This window comes from Malurus melanocephalus, unplaced genomic scaffold, assembly GCF_030028575.1.
Source record: "Malurus melanocephalus ecotype Western Australia unplaced genomic scaffold, MMel_1.1 scaffold_0, whole genome shotgun sequence".
Lineage (NCBI taxonomy): Eukaryota > Metazoa > Chordata > Aves > Passeriformes > Maluridae > Malurus > Malurus melanocephalus.
This window is the reverse complement of record NW_026623232.1, coordinates 1,219,470-1,241,302: the sequence shown is the minus strand read 5'-3', so window position 1 is coordinate 1,241,302 and position 21,833 is coordinate 1,219,470. Positions and strand designations below refer to the sequence as shown.

Genomic DNA, 21,833 nt, shown 5'->3' with positions numbered 1-21,833 from the left:
TAAAAGGAATACCCTTATTATTTGAGGATGATTTGGTATTTAAGATAATACAGTTAGGAAGCATCACATACAACTTACTCAAGGTAAGGTTCATCATAAAAAGCCATATATCATGTACTAAAACACCAGCAGTCCCAGTTTTCTTGCAATATGTATTTCTATAAAAAGTTTATAAACTAAATGCATTGAATTTTTGCACAAAGTTGATACAGCATATGAATTTATACAGCAGAAGCTGAATACTTATCTATAACCACCTAACAAAATTAAGGATAACAATTACTAGAAAAATACAAGGCATCTTTGCCATTTATGTTTAGAGTAATATATAGCCAGTTATAAGTTATCAAAAAGTGCACAGCAAAAGCCCAATGAATACAATCCCTTCTGTGCCACTCCGTAACTACTAGAAATTTTACAATCAGTAGTAGGGGAAAGCAAAAAAGGGAAGCTCCAGACTGACAGGGAAAGTGCTGTTTTGTTTTCATACATTTTACTTACAAACCCCCTTTATTTTCTAAAGAATAATTGGGAGTATGTTATTCACACCAGGACTCTGGAATAACTTGGTGGATATTGCATCAATTTAACCACATGTGTGTACATATAAATATATCAACATTACTTGGTATGTAATCAAATAAAAGTCTTCTTCAAGAAAACTATTCTTTCATGTTTAGGAAACCTCACACATCTGTAAAGATGGTTAAAATGGTGTACCATTATGAATTTGTTRTTCTGTGAACTACTACATCCCACTTGATGTGTCTGCCTTCTCTTTTCTAACCATGTAATCTGATATAAATCATTTAGGTTTTGAGATTTGAGATASCTCTGTACTTGAATTTAAATGTTTTCAATTCCCAGTGTGTGGTCTAATTTAATCTCTTGGCCCAAGATTCCTGTCTCTAAGTGTCTAGCCAATAACAACTTTGTCAAATCAAGACAGTACAAGGCAGCAGACGGGAAATATCCGGTTGTCAGTTATAATTGGAATATCACTGTTGACCTCAGTGGTGCAGAAAGCAGTAGCAATAGCTGATATGTTAGGATCCAGATCCTCCAAGAACTACTGTGCCTTAAATACCTTTCAAATTCTGTGTCAGAAGAACCAACCAAATATATCCACAGCTATCTGTGGGTAGAAGTTAAATGACTTTTGATGTAAAATTTGCCAACCAGATGGCRGTATCATTCACCATAACAAACCCCCAACTAGTAAAAATAGATGCTTTCAGCTACAATCTGTCATATCTTTTCTTAAGCTGCCTGGCAATAATGGATGTTGTGCAACAGGAGTGCTGAAAGTACTTCCTGTTATCAGCAGAACTCTGAAAAACATACAGAATTGTAAGCTACAGGAAACTGATAAAAGATAGTACCTTGTATTTAAAGTTATATTATTTTTAACTCATGAGAAGGTATCCTGCAAGTGGCAGAAAAAACATCAGAGCTGTATTATTTCCTCCGGGTATCTGCTATCCTTACGTGAATGATATGCAAAGCTTTAAACTTTGGGATGATATATGCTTGTTGCAAATATTAAATGTTGGCCAAATTCTGCACTTCAGTATCAAGTACAACTTCTAACAAGCTCACAATAATCTTTGATTACAGAAACAAAAAGCAGCCCTTCTTCCTCTGTGTTATGAAGCATATGTAAGAATAAAACATCTGTACTGTAGAGGGACCATTTCAATTTCATGATTTTTAGTTTCAAAGTAGTAATAGTGAAAAGCAGATTTTTTGCTTTATTGTCTAGAGTCCAAAAAATCTCTACAGATGCCTCTAATAATATCAGGAACCATCTGCTCCAATCCTGTGAATTCCCTGGTGAAGAAAGTATGAGATTCTCTTGGTTCAGAAGCCATGTCTTTCAGATCATCCAGAGGTGCCCAGGCAACACCAACAGAGAAGACAGTTATTCCTACAAAAAAAAGAAAAAAAAAGAGCATTTTACCTGTAAATACAAGAAAACTAGCCATTTCTGCATTTGTGAATTAATGTGGATTTGAAAAGCATGTTTCAATACCTGCAGTCTGTCAAATATAATTAGATTTTGCCACTTAATACCAGGAATTAGATTTGTCATAGGAAAAATCCTGAAGGAAATMTGAGGTATCATAAGAGCTGAAGTCTGAGTTGTTCTAGTGACACACAGGAATGTAGCAGTTACAATGTCAGCCTTGAAACACAAGTAACACTGTGTAAAATGATTTTGAAAGGAAGTTTGGTTCCTTAGGGCGTACTTAGTGTCCTGTATACTTAAACCTCAAGCATCATCAGCCCAATGAGCTTTTCGGATAAAACTGCTTATTCCCATCCTAGATGATGATGGAGATACTTGGCTCRTTACTCTCACTCTACTGTTTAGGGAAATAAAACTGGGTGTATGTTAATCCCTAAGCTGCCCAGAAGCGAGTCTGCTTATACTTGGCTCTGTAATACTGGTCGCTGGGGTTTTTTCATCCTAATGGAAAACGGTTCCTTGGGGCTTACATTTTTCTGACTTCAAAGCAAACTTTAAAACCTTAGCATTCACAATGAGCAGAAATAAGGTGGATTRATTTCCACTGCTTTTCAAAATACGTAATTTACCTGCTTTTTGTGCAGCTGCAGCCGGTGGTCTAACATCATCGTAAGACTGACCATCAGTGAGAACRATGAGGAAATTCTTGTTAGGTCCATCTTTCACTGGCCCAAAGACATTCCTGGTTGTGAACGAAATGGCATCGCCTGTGGCAGTGCCCCCGCTCATGTAGCGGATGTTGCGGATGGCCGAGAGCACCTTTTCCTTGGTCATGTAGTCTGTGAAGCCAAACTCCGTCCTCTGGTCGTAGGTGAACTGCACGGCTGCCACCTTGGAGCCAATGTCAGAGATCTCAAAAGCCTTGGCCACGTTGCTCACGAATTCAAGCACCAGGCGGAAGTTGCTCTCTCCCACACTGCTGGAACCGTCGATCAGGAAAGCAATGTTGACGGAGTTGTAGCAAGTCTTGCTACACAACATCTGCTCATGTGAACACAGCTTTTGGACCAGGGGTTTTACGTATTTGGTAGTGCCAAACCAGGTGGGCATTTGGTAAGAGAAGAAGCCGTTGCTTCGACAGACAGCCTGTTTGAAAACAAAAYATGAGCAGTAGTGAATGCAGGGCTGAATGCTAGAAGCATTTGAATGGATAATACCCAGACACCTATGATGTTTCTTTCAAAGGCAGGTTAGAAATGAAGCCTCATGGTAGGAGCTTAGGGTGGTTTTCTTGTGCGTTTTTCTTTAAAGAAATTGAAACATCTGYACTTGAAGTTAATGAAAGGTAATATAGCTTATTTTATCCAGTAATAAAGCCCCCTGCCCCTCAGCCTCTGAAAGTTTTCAAATGATTTAGCTTTATTCACACTGAAAATTGTGTTTTGTGAATGTGAACTAAGTCATGATGGTACTGATTAGCCAAAGCATTGGAAGTTCCTTATTTTTGCTTATCCACTGAAAATTAGCCTCTGTGTTTTCCCCTTGAACTTGATAAGAACTTTATTTTTTTAATCTACGATATGTTATAAACACAGATATAGAGTTGGGTAGAAATAGAGAAATATAACTCTGGGTCATCCAGAGTAAAATTTCTTTTCCCCCAGCTTCCACAAGATGCATGTAAAGTACAAGGTGAGAGAAAGGTGTTAAATTCAAAATCAGCTCTACTAGGTGTGATAACTAAACTGGCTAGGATCAAAATGCAGAAGGGGAGGGCAGACCTCAGCCACGTAAGGTCAAGTCTTTCTGTGGCTCTACAGGGACTGACAGTGTTGGTACAAGAGGGAAGAGTTTTAAACTAARTGAGATTTAAATTAGATACTAGGAGGAAATGCTTTATTCTGAGGATGGTGAGGCACTAGAAGAGTTTACTCTGAGTAGTTGCGGATGCCCCAACCCCAAAWGTGTTCAAGGCCAAGCCTGAGCTACCTGGTTTATTGGGTGGCATTCTTGCCYGTGGTAAGGGTGGGAACTTATATGACCTTTATGAKCCTTTCCAACCCAAACCACTCTGTGGTGCTTCTCTAAGTGCCTAAAGCTTGGACCTGCCTGCAATACCTCTGGGACCTCCYGAGAAGAAGCAGAGCTTTATTCTGTTTGTGCCATTTCTGCTGAAATGAGACAGCATAATGTGGAAAGTGAGTGGTTTTCCCACTGCGGAGTAAGTACAGACCTACTCATCAGAAAAGCTCATGTGAGAGTAGGTGTTTGAATTTCCACTCTAACTCAAACAGAACAAGATCCAAAACTCTGCCTACAGGATCAAAGTTTTGTACACAAACTTGCTAGGATATGTTTTTCCTTATTTTTTTTCCTCTTTGTAGTGACAGTAAGTAAATAATTATCCACAGAGTAGGTACAGAAATAAGCACCACCTTGTCTGCTCTTTCAGGAGACAGAATATATTGTATCAGCATTTCATTGCTTTGGCACTTTCAACCATACCTGAGATAGGGGAATTTCCTGCACTGAGAGTCTTCATGCAGTTACAAATTACAGGAGCTACAGCTTGGCCAAGCCTCTGAACTGAGAGGACAGTGGTACCTTTGTGTGGCCCCTTTAGCAGGGAAAAATCCCCAGTGTTTCTTTACCCTTCTACTGTTCTTATGTATCACTTATAAGCAGGGATAATTTAGTTGGCAGGTTTGAGAGCATATTTGTACATCGATACATCTATATGAGTTATTATATATACATATATTKGTTCATTAGAATTTTACCATAAATTCTCCAGAATTAAATTCATGACTGAAAACCAAATAATRACATTCTTTCTTACTTTGTCAACAAAGCCAATGTCTTGTACCATTCCCAGCTCCTCTGTTGTGGGTTTTGCTACAGACACTATGAACACATTGACTCCAAATTCTCTGGCCACTATACCGGCTTCTTCTAGATCATCTGAGGGCCAGCCATCTAGAAACACTACAATGATCTTGGGAATTCCTTTCCGTGCTCCATTCTCCAAAGAGAAGAATTTCTGAGCKGTGTACTTCAAAGCTTTCCCTTGTTTTGAACAGAAAAAGAATATGAAGAAACAGTGATACAATGATGRTACATTTTGGGACCCGTTTCCCATCTGAAATGTGCAGGATTTGTTATGACTAAAGGTCCAACCAAGGGTAGCATTGAAATGGTACCCCAGGAAATTTGATAATAATGAAGCTTGGGCAACCTCTACGTTAAAGACCAACCACTCCAAATCAACACCCCTCCCCCCCCCACAAAAAAAACACCACAGATAAAGAAGAGGTAGAATTCCCTGACAACTTTTTTTTTTTTTTGCTCATGGGTCCAGTTTCTACTAGGAAGTAGATCCATTAGTACCTGTGGGAACATTCTAGTGGAAAAACATTGATTAAGGCAAGTGTGCCGTCTAAAACCTTTCCTTACTTAYGTAAATTATAAAAACTGCAATATTTACACACACACATATATACATTGAACCTGATTAGGGTAAGTGTGGCATCTAAAATAATTTCTTATCTATGAATTATAAGAAATTCAACATTTACACACACACACACACACACACACACACACACGCACATACATATATATATAAAATATGCAAAGAAGTAATTTCTACTTTAGGGGGAGTATGAACTCACCTGTATTGGAATTTCCTCCTCTGAAGCCTAATTCCTTTATAGCAAACAGAACTTCTTTTGCAGCAGTGAAATTTTTCAGATAGAATTCAATTTTTGGATGTTCACTGTGAAAAAATAAGACAGAGTAATGAGGTTCACTTTTCATACTGGCACTAGTAAGCTAAAACACACTTGGAATCATTTTGCTCTTGCTAATATCTATTTTTCTCTGGATTTTAATTACTAAAATAGGAGGATGCTCCTCGCTAAGTCTAACAATGCTTAGCAGTAGGAATTACCTACCTGAATGGATAAATTAAGAACAGCCTGATTCTTATGCTTGTCAAAGAGCTGAAAAAATTAGGTTAAAAATACATATAGAAAAAAAAGAGCATGTCAGATGTTAAACTAAATGTATCTGTGTAAATAAAAATTGYCAGGTTTTCTACTGTTTGTATGAGAAATACCTTCCTTACAAAAAAATTCCTGCTAAATGCAGTTTGTGTTTTTTGATTTGAGAAGTTCAAGGTATGCTAGCTACTGACTAATAAATTAAAGACTTTTAGTATGCTGTTTCCAAATTTCACTCAATTTTCAGTAGAAAGCAGAAAGAAATAAAGTTATTTTTGCCAGTTGAAGGGTGAATGACAAACACCTGCAAGCCAAAGAGCTGCTGCTGCTGCGAATAAACAGACTGATTCTGCATCAGAACCACTAGAATGAACCCCAAGGAGAATGTGCCAAGGAGAATAACTGTTRAAATTGTACATTTTATTGTTTCTATAACTAGTTTCTAATGAGTTGAATGTTCAACTGTTCACTTATTTTCTCCRTGAATTTTTCTTCATCCTACAGTAAGGATAGCAAGAGTGGAGTTCATTTCCCCTGCTTTTGATGTCTAAAGTGGACAGAAATTGGATTTTTCAGGATGGAATTCATCACACCCTAAAAGAGGCATCGAAAGCAGTTCAGATGGTTTGTGCCACGAATGTGGTCTTTCTTGCTAGTGACTGTAACAGCAAGGTTAGGTCATTAAATTAGACTCAGAGATCTGCTCTACAGCTGTCTAAAGGCAGGATGAGGAACAGGCTTTAATGTTGAAAAAGAAAGGTGAGATTAAAGAAACCCTGTGCTAATCTATCAGATACTTCATCTTCTTGAAATGAATTAATTTTGATAATAAGTGAGTTCTCAGTGCTCCCTTTTTTTCCAGATGCCATAGGCCAAGTGGCTAAACCTTGAAAAACTGCAGTTGCTGAGCACAAGCAAACTAAGCTGTGACTGAAAAAACCCTTCAGCCAACGTGCTGAATGTTGCAGTGGCTTTTAGACTACACAGTACTTTGAATGGTTAGWGTAGGTGATSTTAAGGGTCTTTTCCAACCTAGATGATTCTATGAGCAATCTTTAAATGAAAAAGTGACCAGTTGCAACTTGAAAAATATTAGCCTAATAACCTATTGGTTGGTGTGAGCAGGTTTTTGTTTTGTATATGTATGTAACAATTTGGGACTTTTCTCTCTACAAGTTTTAGAAAGGGCCATCTCTCCTCTGCAGGGTGTTTCCTGCTGTTTTACAAAGATGAGATGCAAAGCTGTCAGCAGCAGAGGGGCTGTGGGAAGGCCAGCAGCTCTCTATCCAAATATCAAATGTCAGAGACAGAAGATGTTCAGATTTGTCATGTCCTCTCAGTATAGCACTGAGCAAACAGTGCTGCAGCTCTTTGCTTTCCCTTGCTATTCATCAACCATTATTATTTTGTTCTGCAGAATAGGAAGCAATGTATTTATTGGTTTCTCTTATSAATTACTCTATTATATTTTGTGTAAATCTGTTCTTACCTGGCCTGTACAACTCCAACATGAGGCCCTTCTGTCCCAATTCCCAACATTACAGCTACTTTCCCCACAAAGTTTTTCTGCAAGTTAAACCTGCGTTGGCCAATGTTGTAGCTTCCATCAATGAGAAATGCAATATCAGCTTTACAGTCTGTGAACATTCAAAATAATTAAACTTATTAACACCAAATAAACGTTAGGATTCTGCTTTGCAAAAGTTAAATCTATGTGTTCTTACCTTTGTTTCCAGCCTTTTTATCAATCGTCTTCTTAGGTCTTTTACCTTCAGTGAAGAAAAACCAGCATGAATCATTTAAGAATAAGAAGATGAATGGACCAAACTAAACCAGAAAAGTTCTGACTCCAAAAGTTACAGTGCCATATGTCTGCAGTAGGAAATGTCAGTCAGTTTAATAATTGAATTTGTGCTACTACTGCTTAGCTTTTTGGAGAATATTCTTTTTCAAATGAGTATTTGAAATATATTTGAAATATTTTCTACACCTATGTGATTGCTGAGTCGTACAAAGCCAGCTGGGTTTCTGTACCTCACCTTCCCAAATGTTTCTCAGTTAGCAACCTGCTGTACAATACAGTTTAAAGGTTTGCAAGCAAACCATGACTGTAAACCAAGTGGTCTGCTCAGAAACTACATCCAAGTTGAGCATTTATATAGCATTAACCTTTATAAAAATGTTTAAGGCAGCATTTTCTGTGGTGAAATTCACATAACAACTAAATTTCTGCTACACATGTCCTGACAGCACTCAGCTGCTGAGTAGTTCCGTAAGAAGGAATGCATTAGCTCTGTCTTCTCCATCACTTTAAAAAAATAAATATCCCATAAGCTCATGAACTCTTACCTTCCTTTGTGTTATCTGTATTAGTTTTCCAAAATTCAAGTTTTTTTTTTTAATTTGCTTGAACTTTAGTGAGATCAGAATCACTCTCCAAGATTATATACAATTCCCCTTTTTTTTCTGATGAAATATACACTTCAAAACCAGATACTGCACGTTTTCTTCTTTAAAATAAACTATTCATATGAAACATGTTYTTTCAGCCAGGAATTGCACACTGCAGTGCATCACATCACAAGAGGCTTCCCTTGTTTGGAGGTTGTGTACCTGTAGAAGGACGTGCTGTTGACACTGATCGTCCAACTGCTTCAAGCGCTGTGCTCTTAGTACCTGCTAAAATAAGAATATTTTACCAGATTTTAGTGTGTTTAGATAAGCTTACAAGTGCTTGAAGAATTAGTGCATTTCCAACAACTTTTCTTTGTCATCTGCCATAAGCTGCTCTGGGAGCCTAGACAAAGCTTTGGTGTAATGCAGTACTGCACCCTTTGTTTCACAGGTAAATRATTTCTGCACCTGGAACAACAGCAGCTGATGAGTAGTTACAGCATATTTATCAGATGAGAGGTTCTGAGCTGCAGTAGCCATTATTTCTAGCAGGTAAAGTGAGGACTTTATCTGGAGAGCTGTGTTACACTTTCACCCTCACCAAAAGCACCTGCAATTCCAAGTTCTCAGCTAGCAGYTTGCAGAGGGGCACTGCACAAGGAACACCAGTATCTTAGAGGCAGCTGGATTTCAGCTGTGTCAACAGTAAAAACACATCAGAGAGGTCTGCTTCACAAACTTTCTGCACCACCAAACACACATGCTTCCATATTTTTGAAACCACAACAACACATACAACCAATATATTTCTGCATGTGTTTTTATGAGGACAGTTTAATCTCACCCGAGTGACAGTCATGGAAACTGCAATTATGCAAATAATAATTAAAAACTACCTCAATTATGGGAACGAAAACTTCTGRACAAAACCACTGCATTGCACTGTAGCTTATGACCACATCACACAGAAGTTGACATTATTGCGATTTTTGGAGAGTCTGTGTTCTCTTTGTGTGGACGGGCAAATTTGAAGGGCCTGACAAAGTACAACACATTCCTGCACAAATGCAGGCAGAGGGAGAGAAGGGATAGAAGCAAATGCTGGGAGCAGCAGGAGGACCAGACTGCAATGGCAGCATCGAAGCACTGACTTTGATCAGCTCAAACTGYGATGGAACTGTCAACTGCCTGTATCATGTCATTATATTCTAAATAACTGATCCATTTTTATGTATCAGCTTCTGCTACAGACTAGCTGCTCTAGCTGGAGTAGTTTTTCTTTACGTAATCAAAGAAAAACTGATGTTAAAATAACAAACTAGAGTGAAAACTTCTGTTGCTCCACATCAGGTAACAACCACTTTCTTTGAGCACTGAGGAAGTGTCCTACAGTTCTGTCAGTGCTTCAAATGCACTTTGCAAAACAAACAGGAGTGCTCCACCTACCAGTCACTGAGAAAGATGAAGCCCATCTCGACAGCACCTGAGACTGGATCCCGTTGGCATTTACAGCAGGGTAGTTTTCCTGTCCTGGGAGAGTCTGTACCTTTACAGCTCCACCTGCATTGGTAATCACCCCCCTAAGATACAAAAAGAGTTGGTGTAAGTCAGACATTTCAGTCACAAGAAAATGCAATACAGGTATGCCACCATTACAATTCTTGTCACCAGCCTCCTCAAAAACATGCCATTATGGGCAGACAGATGTGTTCAGGCTACAACAATCTGCTGAAAAGGCTTAATAAATCCCTGTTTTACAGAGAAGAAAAGATTACACAGATTTATGATWAAAAAAGTCAGGAAAGCCTAAAATTCTGTCAGACTAATGCAGAAGAGTGATGCTTCAGGGCGTATCAATTCCTAAGTGACCATCAGAACTGTCAGATTTCTTTTTATGTGCTACTGAAAGAACAGTTATTTTTAAGGGCCAAAAATCAAAGTTGAGCTTCTCTAAGAGGCAGCAAAAACTTGATGCTTTGTTGTACATGGGCAGATACAGTCCTATGGGAGACAAACAATCATTTCAAGCATATTTRAACAGCAATGTGTTGCCTTTATGTTTACTTTTCAGTTCTGTTTATCTTCCTGGTTGAAAAGAAGTCCTGGCCTAATCAGATTTAAAGCATCTTGAAAGTAGAATAATCAAGACCAGAGTTTAGAAAACTGTGCATATGTTTCTGGCAATATGAGCTCGAGATAAAATTCTATGTGGATGGCTGTTAAAAGACATTTGTCCTTTGTGGATATGACTTGCACTTTTAAATTGAACCATGGCTATAGATATTTAATTCTTGTACTTGGAAAATTATGACTACAATTTCAAAATCTACAGATATATTCCCATCTAGGAATACTTTATAAAGTATATAAATAAAGGAACTTCAGTAAGGTTACCTTGAATGAGTTTAAAGTCAGTTTATAAAATTGGCAAATACAAATAGCACTTTATAGTCGTTCAAAAGAATAGTGAGAGAAAAATCAGACCAAAGCCATTAACTGGTTAGTTTTTAATGACAAGGAATATCCAGTAAGTCAAAATTATCTTTGAGAAAAATAACACATAAATGTACTGAGAATATTTCAGTATAATTAGAATACAAATTTCTTCCCCTTTACCTGGTTCTCTTAGGCATTCAAGCTTTCACTAGTGTCTCAGTCCTAATGGATAAGGAAATGTGTCAAATAGAATGTGTTTAATTGGAACAGTTTCTACTTTAAGTTTGTACTTGCAATTTTAGTGAAGCTACTTCAGGCTCACATCAGCAAACCTCATCCACGCCCAAGTTAGCTCCTAAGAAGAGCTCAGTATCTCTTCCCATTTTCTTTGTTGTGGACTCACATATCTGACTGCTGGTTGAATTGAACTCAAGGAAACATCCACATTGAAAGCTCAGCCTAAGCAGTATTCCTAAAAACAATTATTTCAGCTTATTTTAGGCACCCTGCAATCAATATTGTTTACATTGTTCTGTTTTGTCTATTGGTCTTTACATTTTAATTGCAACAATAATAATTCATTAAATTCAATTAATAATTCTAGAAGAAAATAATAATCTTCCTAGTCTCTACTGAATKTGGAAGCTTTACAGTGAAGCTGGAGTTGATTTATTTGCTCCTTACCTATTCGTTGAAAACATTTGATTCTGTATTTGGACACAAGTCAAAGCTCTACACTGCTCTATACTACTTCCATGAAACAGCTCTGCTGTTTTTAACGTGAGTGGGGGCTGATTTTAGATGTAAATAYAACATGAACTGTAGCTTTATGAAAGTTACTCCTTCTTTCTTGTCATTGTGTTCTGTAGGTGAGTTAACAGTTTAAGGCCATTTATTACAATCTCATCAGTTTTACCTGGGATATTCCTCCAAGGGAGGAGGAATGTCCATGTTCCAACATGGAACAAACCATATATTGCCAGTCTACCTTTGTATTCTGAACCAGACTGGCAAATCCCGTTCTGCAATCATTTATAATTGACTCTTAAAACAAGATTCATCCTGTGAGGGTCTGCAATGGTTTTTGAAGAGTGAAGAACTGCCCATGCATTCCATAGAATGACTTACGTCACCACAATCTGTTTTGATTTTCGCTGCTGTGCTTTGCTCCTGTGTGACTGACTTGCATGCCAYGGCTGTTTTGATTCAACTGGAGCCCTGCAGATTTTCCAGGAACAGCTTTCACTTCCCTACTCATTATGCTACTGCYAGTGCTGCTTGACAGTGACTTTATGTCAAAGCTGTCAGTCCATTCTCTTGCCTAGTTTGTTAATAACACTCTGCAATTTATACCAAAATGGTTCTTTCACTGACAAATGTGCAGAAATTAAACAGAAAAGCAGATACCCAAGGCAGCAATCCAGTACCTCGCTGCACAACAGCTCACAAAAGAAAGAATATCAGCCAAAGSCAGCAGAAAGAGCCTATGAAATACAGGAATTTCAGCTCAAAGATACTTAATCTGAACTGAATTGAGGTAAAACACCAGATGAAATGGAAGCTTTATAAGATCCTCGTGGACTTCCCCAGTGTGCAAGAACTCTATGTGCACTCTCAGAGAAAGAGATACACGGTGCTGCTGAATTTTGAGTGCATTTTTCAAGAAGTCTACACATCAAAACTGATGTCTAGACCCCAAGATGTGATGATTCTGGCCATGGGAGATGAGCCTTATGGATGTAACTGCAGTCAGTTTATCCTCAGGGACTGCAGACAAGGCAGCTGAATTACCTTAATTTCCATCTTTCCTTCCTACTACCATCATCTGCAAACTCCTTCCAAATAATCAGCCTTTCTCCATCACTSCAGGAAGTATCCTCCTCATCTCCAAACCCATCTCCTGCTGCTGCCTGCTTGCCATCAATCACTGATACAGAGCTTTTCAGGATTTCATGCCAACATCCTCTGGACTCCTAAGCTGTGTTCTTTCTCCCTTTCTTTCTGTCTTGTCTGCACCCCTATTGCTTTTGGCAGGAAAGAAGTTCAGCAGCAGAAGCAGGCACTATACCAAAGTTTCCCAGGGGATCTACAGCTGCTCAGAAATCCCCTTGGCCAGAAAACTTTTATGTGAATATTCTTCTAGCACACCCTAGGGCAGCTCAGGTGCCATCGGTGTTTATGGGCACTTTGTGCCAGCTTGGGAATAACCATGAGATGCTTTTGTCAGACTTCAGTTCTGGGAGCCCAGTGCTTAATGAGGAATGCTTTCACGTGACTTGTTAGGAAATTATGAAAAAATGTACATGCCTCTTTAACATCTAAATGCTACCACATTGGGATAGGTATCCATTTAGTGGAATTGGCAGTAAAACAGAATTGCACAAGCTGGAAACCTAGTCCTTCATCTGACCTGCTGATTATTAATCCAATTAATCACTCAGGGGTAGATTTAACTCAGTTCTTCATGCCTACATAGTGTCAGCCTGGTAGGAGGTTCTCCATGCTTCCCTCAACAAATAAATCTTTTATTCTTCTGCCCAGAAAAAGAACAATATTAAATAAATATTGTTTCATAGGAGTAATTCCACATAAAATGAGAGAAMAAGCCAAATATAATAAGCTAAAACAGACAAACGTACTCATCTGCAATATACAGAATCATTCATAGCTGAATGCTGCTAAATATTTTTTCGTGCATTACATAGCACTTTCTTGCACTAATAATTGCCTCACAGCAATAAAACTACTCACAGGATTAAGCATTATTTGATTTACATAAAATTAAGGAATCCAGCCTGATTTGAAAGTAATGGTTTGTTTGGTTATTTGGAAGAAATTTACAGAATTGTGAAAGCACGAATCTACATGTGCCAGAAGAAGGGCAAACTACSATGAGCTGTTGGGAATATCTTCTTGAAGTTTCTTTCATGCCAAAGTGCCAGTTTAGATGTTGCAACACAGGGCAGGAAGGAGCAAGCATTTCCTATGTTTTGTTTGGTTTTGCAGCCTGCACTGAAATCAGCTGAGAACAAAACAGATATTGCCTCTCCTCCATACATCAACCCTTTCTTGCCAGGACTCTTTTTGGCTGTTAACAGTTGCAGCAAAACCACCAAAATGCTGTCACATTCTGTTCTGAGTGTGAAAGGCCAGCAGAACTAATAGCCCCCAACTTAATGGCACTGTTCAAAAAAGGCAGTTCTCCTAAACAGATAATTTTTCACCTTTAGTCTGCTTTTCCAGAACCTTACTAAGTCTACCATATTCAAGACTTGAACAATATCAATTTACATCCACTCTGGAAGTCCAGATTAGGAAGCTGAGTATATTTTAAATCCCTTTATTGCTATTTGAGCCCTCATTATTCTCACAATGTCTGTGGAGATTGTTAGATGTTTTTAAAAAAGGTGGCATATTTCACAAGCAGGACAATTTATATTGACTCTTACTATGAAAAAAATGGATTTTTCTATAATCTCATGCTGCTGGCTGGAGAAAATAGTACTTGTAGTTTGTAAGGTACAGATGTCAGTGAAGAGATGAGTGATATATARTAAAATAAAGTTTTGCTTTATTGTCTAGGGGAGGACTATGCAAATCCTGAAAAAAATATGCATCGTCCATTTCTTGTACCTCTTCCTTTTGTAAGGAAAGTCCCAGYTGTGACACAACTGGGACTTTCCTAACAGTCAGTCACAGACACACCTGGCAAGGGAGGTTYAAGAACATTGCCTGCTTCAGCTGGTTAGGAACTTCTGTGTCTTTTCAAAATGTTCAAGTCTTTGTTTAATCTCTTTAGAAAAAGGCATTAACAGCAAGAGCTTTTTATTTTTCTTTTCAGTAAAGACATTTTTGGTAAGAAATGGGATGTTACAATAAATGGAATGTTAAAATAAATGGCTGMGTCACTAAATACAAACATTGCCTCAGAAAAAATTACAAGGGAAAGAAATCTCACTTTTCCTCAGTCCAAAAAAGAGAAACAGTAAAATAAGCAAAACCAAAGTCACTGCATTTGATCCAGACATTCTTTCACAAACTTTTTTACATATATATATATAAACTAGGAGGAGTGAAGAACCAAARTGTAACTTCATTTTTTTAACACTCATGAAGACATTTAAAACTCACTAAATGGAGACTTTCATTCTTTTTACAGAAGCATTAGAAGGAAACCTGTCTAGYAATAAAATACATATGGAGACATGTAAATATGAGACAAACTGCTAAGCTCTAAAAACAAATAGAAACAGACCCCCCATAATACCTCCCAAGCTCCTTTTAGCTCCTCCTATAGAGTCTATTAAAACATTTGAGAAATTCCAGAGTTTCTACTCAAAACCCCTCTTTAAGTCAGTTTTTTTTAAAAAAAGTTCATTTTAGTTAACATAGGAATTCAAATAATATACAAGTAGCCCAAATTTTCAAAGTCCTGTTAAAAGCTGTAGAATTTTAATTGAMAAAGATATAAAATTTTAAATAAGATTCTAGATAATAATGAGAGCCCCCTAAATATTATTTAAAATGCTTAGCATGTTTTTTTATGGCATTTAAAGTGTCCAGCAATGAATACTGACTCAAGAAACTTCTATTTTCCTCATTTATCTTCTAGCCATTTATATTCCTGTAAAGTTTTAAGTTTTTAGTTGTGGGGGTTTTAATAGTATAAAAAATACTCTGATAGCTGCAGCATCACCTCAATATATTCTGAAAGAGCTTTCTTCCATTGCTTGATGTTAAAAAATATATTGAAACCACTCCTCCATTTGTTTTGRACAGTTTGTTTGACTCAAGCTTTTAAGAAAGTCAGAGTGTGGATCTGCTTTTATTCTTCCGTGAGTTACTATTTATACTGGATCCTTCCGTATCTGCTAGTGACAATGATTTTACAGGGAAAGTCCATTTGTGGACAATGCTGCAGCMCTTCAGGAACAAAGTGGTTTTTAGGAACACTTAAACACAACTCAGATAACCTGCAAGCTGMACAGACATTCCTTTGTTCCCCTTGTTTTCTCTTCTCCCAATGGTATTCTGACTGAGTTAGTAGGACACACAAAATCCACACAGATTTTTACATTGATGGCATCAAAAGGCTAAGATTTATGAGTGGCAAAGGCTGCAAAACTCACTTAGCACATGGATCAGAAATCATCTGGCTTACCTGTGTATGGCAGCTCCACAGATACTCGAAAGAGAGGCATAAACTCCATCCCCAAAGACATAAAATTGCCACAGAGGACAGTTTGCTGGGCAAAGGACATCTTCTGTCCCCTTTCTAAGGTCAAGTCCTCTTGTAAAGCACGTGATAGCAGTAGAAGCTAAAGAGAAAAGAAGAACTTTTGACCTGAAAACCTTAAGGGTTTGTTCTTGGGGTTTCTTCTTTTAATGTCTTTACAGTTGCCAAGTTTAAAGCAATGTCTGAATTTGAAATTAGGTGCAATGCCTACAAATATGTCATTGGAGCTTACAGTTATGACAAGGAAGMACACTTCAAAATTATTTATGGCAAAAAAGTGGCAGAAAATGGTGAGAAGAATAAAAAAAAGTCCCCATGAACAAACAAMATAAAAATAATATCCAAGGAGCATTACACAAGGAAAAGCAATTCACATCTGTAAGTTTACTGCAGAGACAGAAGGGCAAGGGAAAGACCTTTGAGGGCTGGTGGACCACAGATGTGGGTGGCACTTTCCAAGGGACAAATTAAATGACTGACATCCCCACAGTAATCTCCAGCCATAAGACATCTRTGAATCACTTGGGAAATTCTGAATCTTCTCTCCAGTGGCATCCATGAAGCAGGTTGACAGCAGCATTTCCCTTAGCCTCTGCAATAAATCCTACTGAGGCCAGTGTAAAAAAAAAAGCCCAAAAAAAAAGGAATACCCTTCTCTTTGCTCCAGTAACATCTAGAACATTGGCATCAATTCATTACAGTGAAGCTTACATCATCATYATCGTGCAGAGGACTGTCACATTCACACAGTGATACAGAAGATATTCATTCAGCTGAGGCACATGCATTTTTTACATAGAACTCTGCCTTTTTTCAGAAGTTGCTCCTCAGGTTATCATCATTAAGCTTTCACTGTGCTTGCCCGTGCGCAATGAAGGTATGCAGACACAGATTAACATCAGTACACAGTTCTGCTTGGCAAGCTGATGCTTTTTCTTTCAAAAACATAGAGGTCTTTATCTTGCATGGTAACTACCACCCTTCTACTACACAAGATAGCACAATCAACTGGTCTGCACAGCAAATTGGAGATAATTAGATCATTATCAATTCAGCAGCCTAAGTCCAACCCATGCCTGTATTCTCAGCTTCCTAAGGCACATTTTGCACCTAGAAGGTGCCAGAACCTTTTCCAAATGCCCCTGGGATACTGYCTTTGCACAGTAAAGGTGAAAGCTGGCAGAGGCTGGCCAAGCTATCAGTGCATGCACCACAGCATTATAAGCCAAGGGCTGTATGTTTCTGGGTTCAATGATCCCTCTCTCATCTGCTTTTCTGCCCACTCTTTTCACTCTTACCCTACCTAGGGTGTTTTCTGACCCCAACAAATGCTGCTTATAAAGTACTTGGAGCATATGTCCTTCTTCATCAGGGATGGAAAAGATGACATCTCCAGCTAATCTCACTGACTTTAGGGCTGAAAAGCAGAACAGTTGCAGCCAGAGATGCAGAGGGAAGCTTGTCTGTTCATTCTGACTGTGTAAATTGAACACACATGTTCATCAACCATGTGTGTCGTTTTACTCTTAATTATATACAACCGTCATTAATGCTATGCTGAAACTATGTTAAACTAAATCACATCTCCCTGAAAATCTTTGCTGCTATTTGTCAGTACAAATATGGGACTTATATATGCTGAACCTATCTATGTAGTTCAGAGTAAGAAGAAAAGAAAGCAGTAAGCATTTCTTTATCTTTCCCTTCTCAAGGCAATAGAAGTTGTCTACCTAGAAAGGTACCGTAAAGTGATTTGATCTGATTCTCAAGTATTCTAAGAAATACACAAGTTTGCTTTAGGACTTAGTCTTACCTACTTCCATCCCCTCCATGCTTAGTCTTGTTTATTTGCCTTAAAAACTAAAGATGGAAAAAAAAATCAAGCAGAATCACCAGTGCTCGTACTTAGAAGCTCCATATTTTCCTTATCAAAAATGCTATATTATTGGTGTGCTAAAAGAAGTCGATTTGCTTTACTGTTTGAATCCCCTAATYCTTTCATGTAAAGTTCTACAAGCAGGTTTTGCTAATTAGTGGGCACAGATAAGTAATCTCCACCAAATGACACCTAGAAAGACCATCAAAAATCAAAATCAAACAGCAGCTGGAAGGATKGAAACCCTTGGAGGAGTCAYTGCAATAAGCACCTCTGGTAACCTSACAGCACTGCTTGTGCCTCTCCTCCTGCAACATTTTCCCAGCCTCTAAAAGTGGAAGATGCCACAGGAAGTTTTAATTCCTGTCATTTTTAATGTAATAGACTTGACTGAATTCCTTGGCTGKCTGTGCACACCAAGACAGTAATTAGACATGTCTGGTTAACAAACCCTGTATCGCTTGGACATCTGTATTTCCCTCATCACCAAGTACTTACTAATTACCGTCATGTGGCAGACTTTTGCATRGTATAGAGCAGAAGATGCCGGGAAAAAATAATCTTTCTGTGTCTTCCCTGGCAGTGWAAACACAGAAATCCATTGTAGTGCAGCCGTGGGATTTTTCTGTACTGGCAGCCTAAGACTGTCCTGATCCTTGTCTACCCTGCAAGGGAAGCACTTGCTGCTGTCTGACCTGAAGAGCTAACACGCTGTAGCTGGRGGATTTCGCAGTTTGTACCTCAGCTGGGTCAGCACTGAGGCACAAACACTCTGAAGTAAATGATGCTGTAAATCAAAAAGCAAAAATTTCATTTTGGTTTTCTACGTAGGTAGATAGAGTTTTCTCTAAGCCATAAYTCTATAACCAAGAGTAACATTCAAAATGTTTGGTGAAGTATCAAAATGAAAACAATTTTTTTTTTTTGGCTACCAAAATTAAGACGTACGATATCAGCTCTGCAGSAGTTTTTGTTCTTCCCTCTTTGTTTATCCTCCATCAGACATCCAACTCATAAAACTTCAATCACTTCATTGCAAACACAAAAATGTATTAATGCGATCTGAATACTAGAACATATGAAATTGTTCTTCAACAGCTTACATCTCCATCACTCTTACAAATTTAATCTATGATATTAAATATCTGAAGTAGTGCTTTTTTCTGTTAGTCTATCCAAGATACTGCAACATGGCAAAAACTGCCCAAGAGCTATACCTATATATAAAGCAACCTAGATAAAACMCATCTATTTTAATCCCAATCCAATCTGTTGCAGGGGGAGAGGCACAAGCARTGCTGTGATGTTACCAGAGGTGCTTATTAACTAAAAAAAACACAGGAGCACTAGCAGTGAAGGCATTTCTTTCAATACTTCCAATAAGCTAAATCCAAGTATTTTTGGAAGAAATAAATATAAGCTTACAATTTACAGAAAATTATTCAGTTCTAGACTCCTACTCATTCTGGACTCTGTTGAAGTCTAGAGACCTSTGCTCTGTTGCATAAAATTAGGCCTTTAGAATGACAATAAAATGACYGTCATCCCATCCTGTCAAGACACACACCCTTCAAGCATCACAGAAACACACTACATCAGAGCACCCTACAAAAACAAAGTACAAAGAAAAGAAGCTGTAATTCTTCCTGATTTAAGCTGTATTTAAAGGGTAGGGATGAATGTCTTCCATCATTGTTGACCTAAAAAAAAAAGAAAAAAAGAAGCAAAGACTCACTTGTCTTTTCAAACAATCATGTTTTCAATCATTCCACTAACTTTCATCTTTTTGTTGCCTCTTCCGTGTACTCTGATTTTGCTCTGAAGAGCTGCCTCTTGTGTCTACCTCTAAAAGTTCTCACTTATTTTTTTAGCCGCTGCTTTAAATTATTCTAGGGAAATAAAATCCATAGGCAAAATCTGAGCTTTTCTAATCTTGAAGTCTCCATGCATTGCTTCAGGGAAACAGTTTGTTTATGCAAAGGAAAAAAAGAAATCCTATGTACATTATTACAAAATAAAAAAAAATAGGGTTCCTACAAGAAAGACAGCTTTGTGAGTTGTAATTAGAGGAGTTCATCCCTATTATACTTCACATTCCTTTTAATATTTAATATTCTTTTAAAAATATAAAGCTTTTAGGTCCTTTTTTATCTTGAGGCTTCAAAGAAGACTGTTTTTTTCTATCCTACACAAGGAATGCTCCCACGTACCTTATCGTAGTTGAAAAAAAGACATACCAGGTAATCTACACTTGTTTATATTTTGGAAGACATGTTAGCAGGTTGCATACTAACTCATGTAAATCTTAAGTACATATCCTGATCTGGATAAGGGCAATGGGGTTTGAAGAAGTCTGGTCAGGGCTATATCATTCATCTGGTGCTAAATTCAGCACCATTTGGTTATTGAACTAGAAACTTGCAGGAATATTTATRGAAGTGCCTAAATTGTGTTGTTCAAATTAATGAAAGAATATTAATTTCCTCAATAATSTACTGTATTTAGGCTCATAATAATGGTGAGAGGCAATATCTTACAGAAACTGTTCATATTAATGCTATTTTAGCTAATTCCAGATACCTTCASTTTACTTTGGCTTTTCCAGCCCTGAAGGAAGCATCCCAGAAAACTTTTCATTTGTTTCCTACTAGACTGTCAGCAATTCATCTATACTGCACCTGCAAAGTAAAAGAGGGAAAGGAACTGGGGTTAGAGGAGGTTTTCTATTGCTGTGCATTTTCTCCTTTTTTAGCCATAGCACTCCTCTCATATGTAGCTTTCATCAGTTTAGCACACAAGAATTCTCCAAATCTTTGATTCAAMACAAAATGAGCAGTAAATCCTACTTCCTAATAACTGTGAAATTGTGAACAACCATTCAGAAAAGCTTGAGGTCACTCACCTTCTGCAGGCCAGGCCTGCATCTGGCAGCACGTTCTTCCGGAGGCTCCTATCCTCCCTTGGCGAAAGGTTCCACTGAAAGGGGCAGACAAACTGCAAACTGCTGGTGTCCTTCTGTCACTTTATTCCTCCGCTGCTTCCTGTGGCTCCTGGTTGCCATGGATTTATTGTGCTTCCAGGAGAGCCTGCTCTCCAGCAGCAAGGATGCAGTCCGACACAGGATGGTACGACAGGCAGYCCCTGCCGTACCCTGCTAGGCATCCGAAGTACGTTGTTTTGCTTCCCAGGTCGAAATAATGGCAGGGCAGGTTTAAAATATTTTTAATCAATGCCACGGTCTAAAACACGCCAGAGATCCTCAAATTGCCAAGCACTGCACGACTGCCTTTGTAACACACACAAACACACTCCCACTCACTCCTGCTAGCGGCACTCCCCTCGAAGGGGACACCGGTCACCACGGCGCTGCTTCATCCTGAGCAGGCAAAGATTTTTCACCCCTTCTGGAAGCGTTCCCAGATATCCTCCGTGCCCCTCTGCAGCTTCCCGCCGGCGGCTCCGCGCAACCCTCCCCAGCGGGGTCGGGGAGCTCCCCGCGCATCCACCGGGAGAGCCGGGGAACGTCGAGCCGGGACCCGCGGCCAAGAGCCCCCCGGGCACCGCCACCCCGGGCGGGCTGGACAGGCGGGGCAGAGACGCTCCGAGGGGAAAACCCCGCGGGGTGCGGAGGGGGAACGGCGGCCAACTCACCCGAGCCGTCGCTGCCGCGCACCGGGCCGGAGAGCAGGAGAGCGCCTGCGAACAGACAGGGAGCGGGTCGGGACRCTGCTCCGTGCCCGCCCCGCCGGCCCCCGCATCTCCCCGCGGTACCCACCGAGGAGCAGGAACGGGAGCCACATGGCGGCGGGACGCGCCCGCAGCGAGGGGCAGCCGGAGCTGAGCCCGGGAGAGCGGCGGAGAGCGGCGGAGAGCGGCGTGCCAGCCGGGTCACCGCACCGTGCTGGCAGGGTCACCGCACCG

At 39.1% G+C, this 21,833-nt stretch overlaps 1 protein-coding gene and 1 long non-coding RNA gene across 2 annotated transcripts; both read right to left on the bottom strand.

The window, feature by feature from the left end:
• Nucleotides 1-35: 35 nt before the first annotated feature.
• COCH (cochlin) lies at nucleotides 36-21,827 on the bottom strand. The gene is made up of 11 exons (XM_057377675.1): nucleotides 21,688-21,827; nucleotides 21,564-21,608; nucleotides 15,962-16,118; nucleotides 9,811-9,944; nucleotides 8,584-8,649; nucleotides 7,695-7,739; nucleotides 7,460-7,607; nucleotides 5,641-5,744; nucleotides 4,809-5,035; nucleotides 2,599-3,115; nucleotides 36-1,927 (listed from the first exon to the last, which is right to left on the bottom strand). Exons 1-11 carry the CDS (start codon nucleotides 21,710-21,712, stop codon nucleotides 1,752-1,754), a joined length of 1,644 nt encoding a protein of 547 aa, XP_057233658.1. The 5' UTR covers nucleotides 21,713-21,827; the 3' UTR covers nucleotides 36-1,751.
• On the bottom strand, nucleotides 16,125-20,904 carry LOC130580772 (uncharacterized). Its single transcript, XR_008966179.1, has 3 exons — nucleotides 20,815-20,904; nucleotides 20,493-20,590; nucleotides 16,125-19,612 (listed from the first exon to the last, which is right to left on the bottom strand). It is a non-coding gene; the product is annotated as an uncharacterized LOC130580772 (long non-coding RNA).
• Nucleotides 21,828-21,833: the final 6 nt, after the last annotated feature.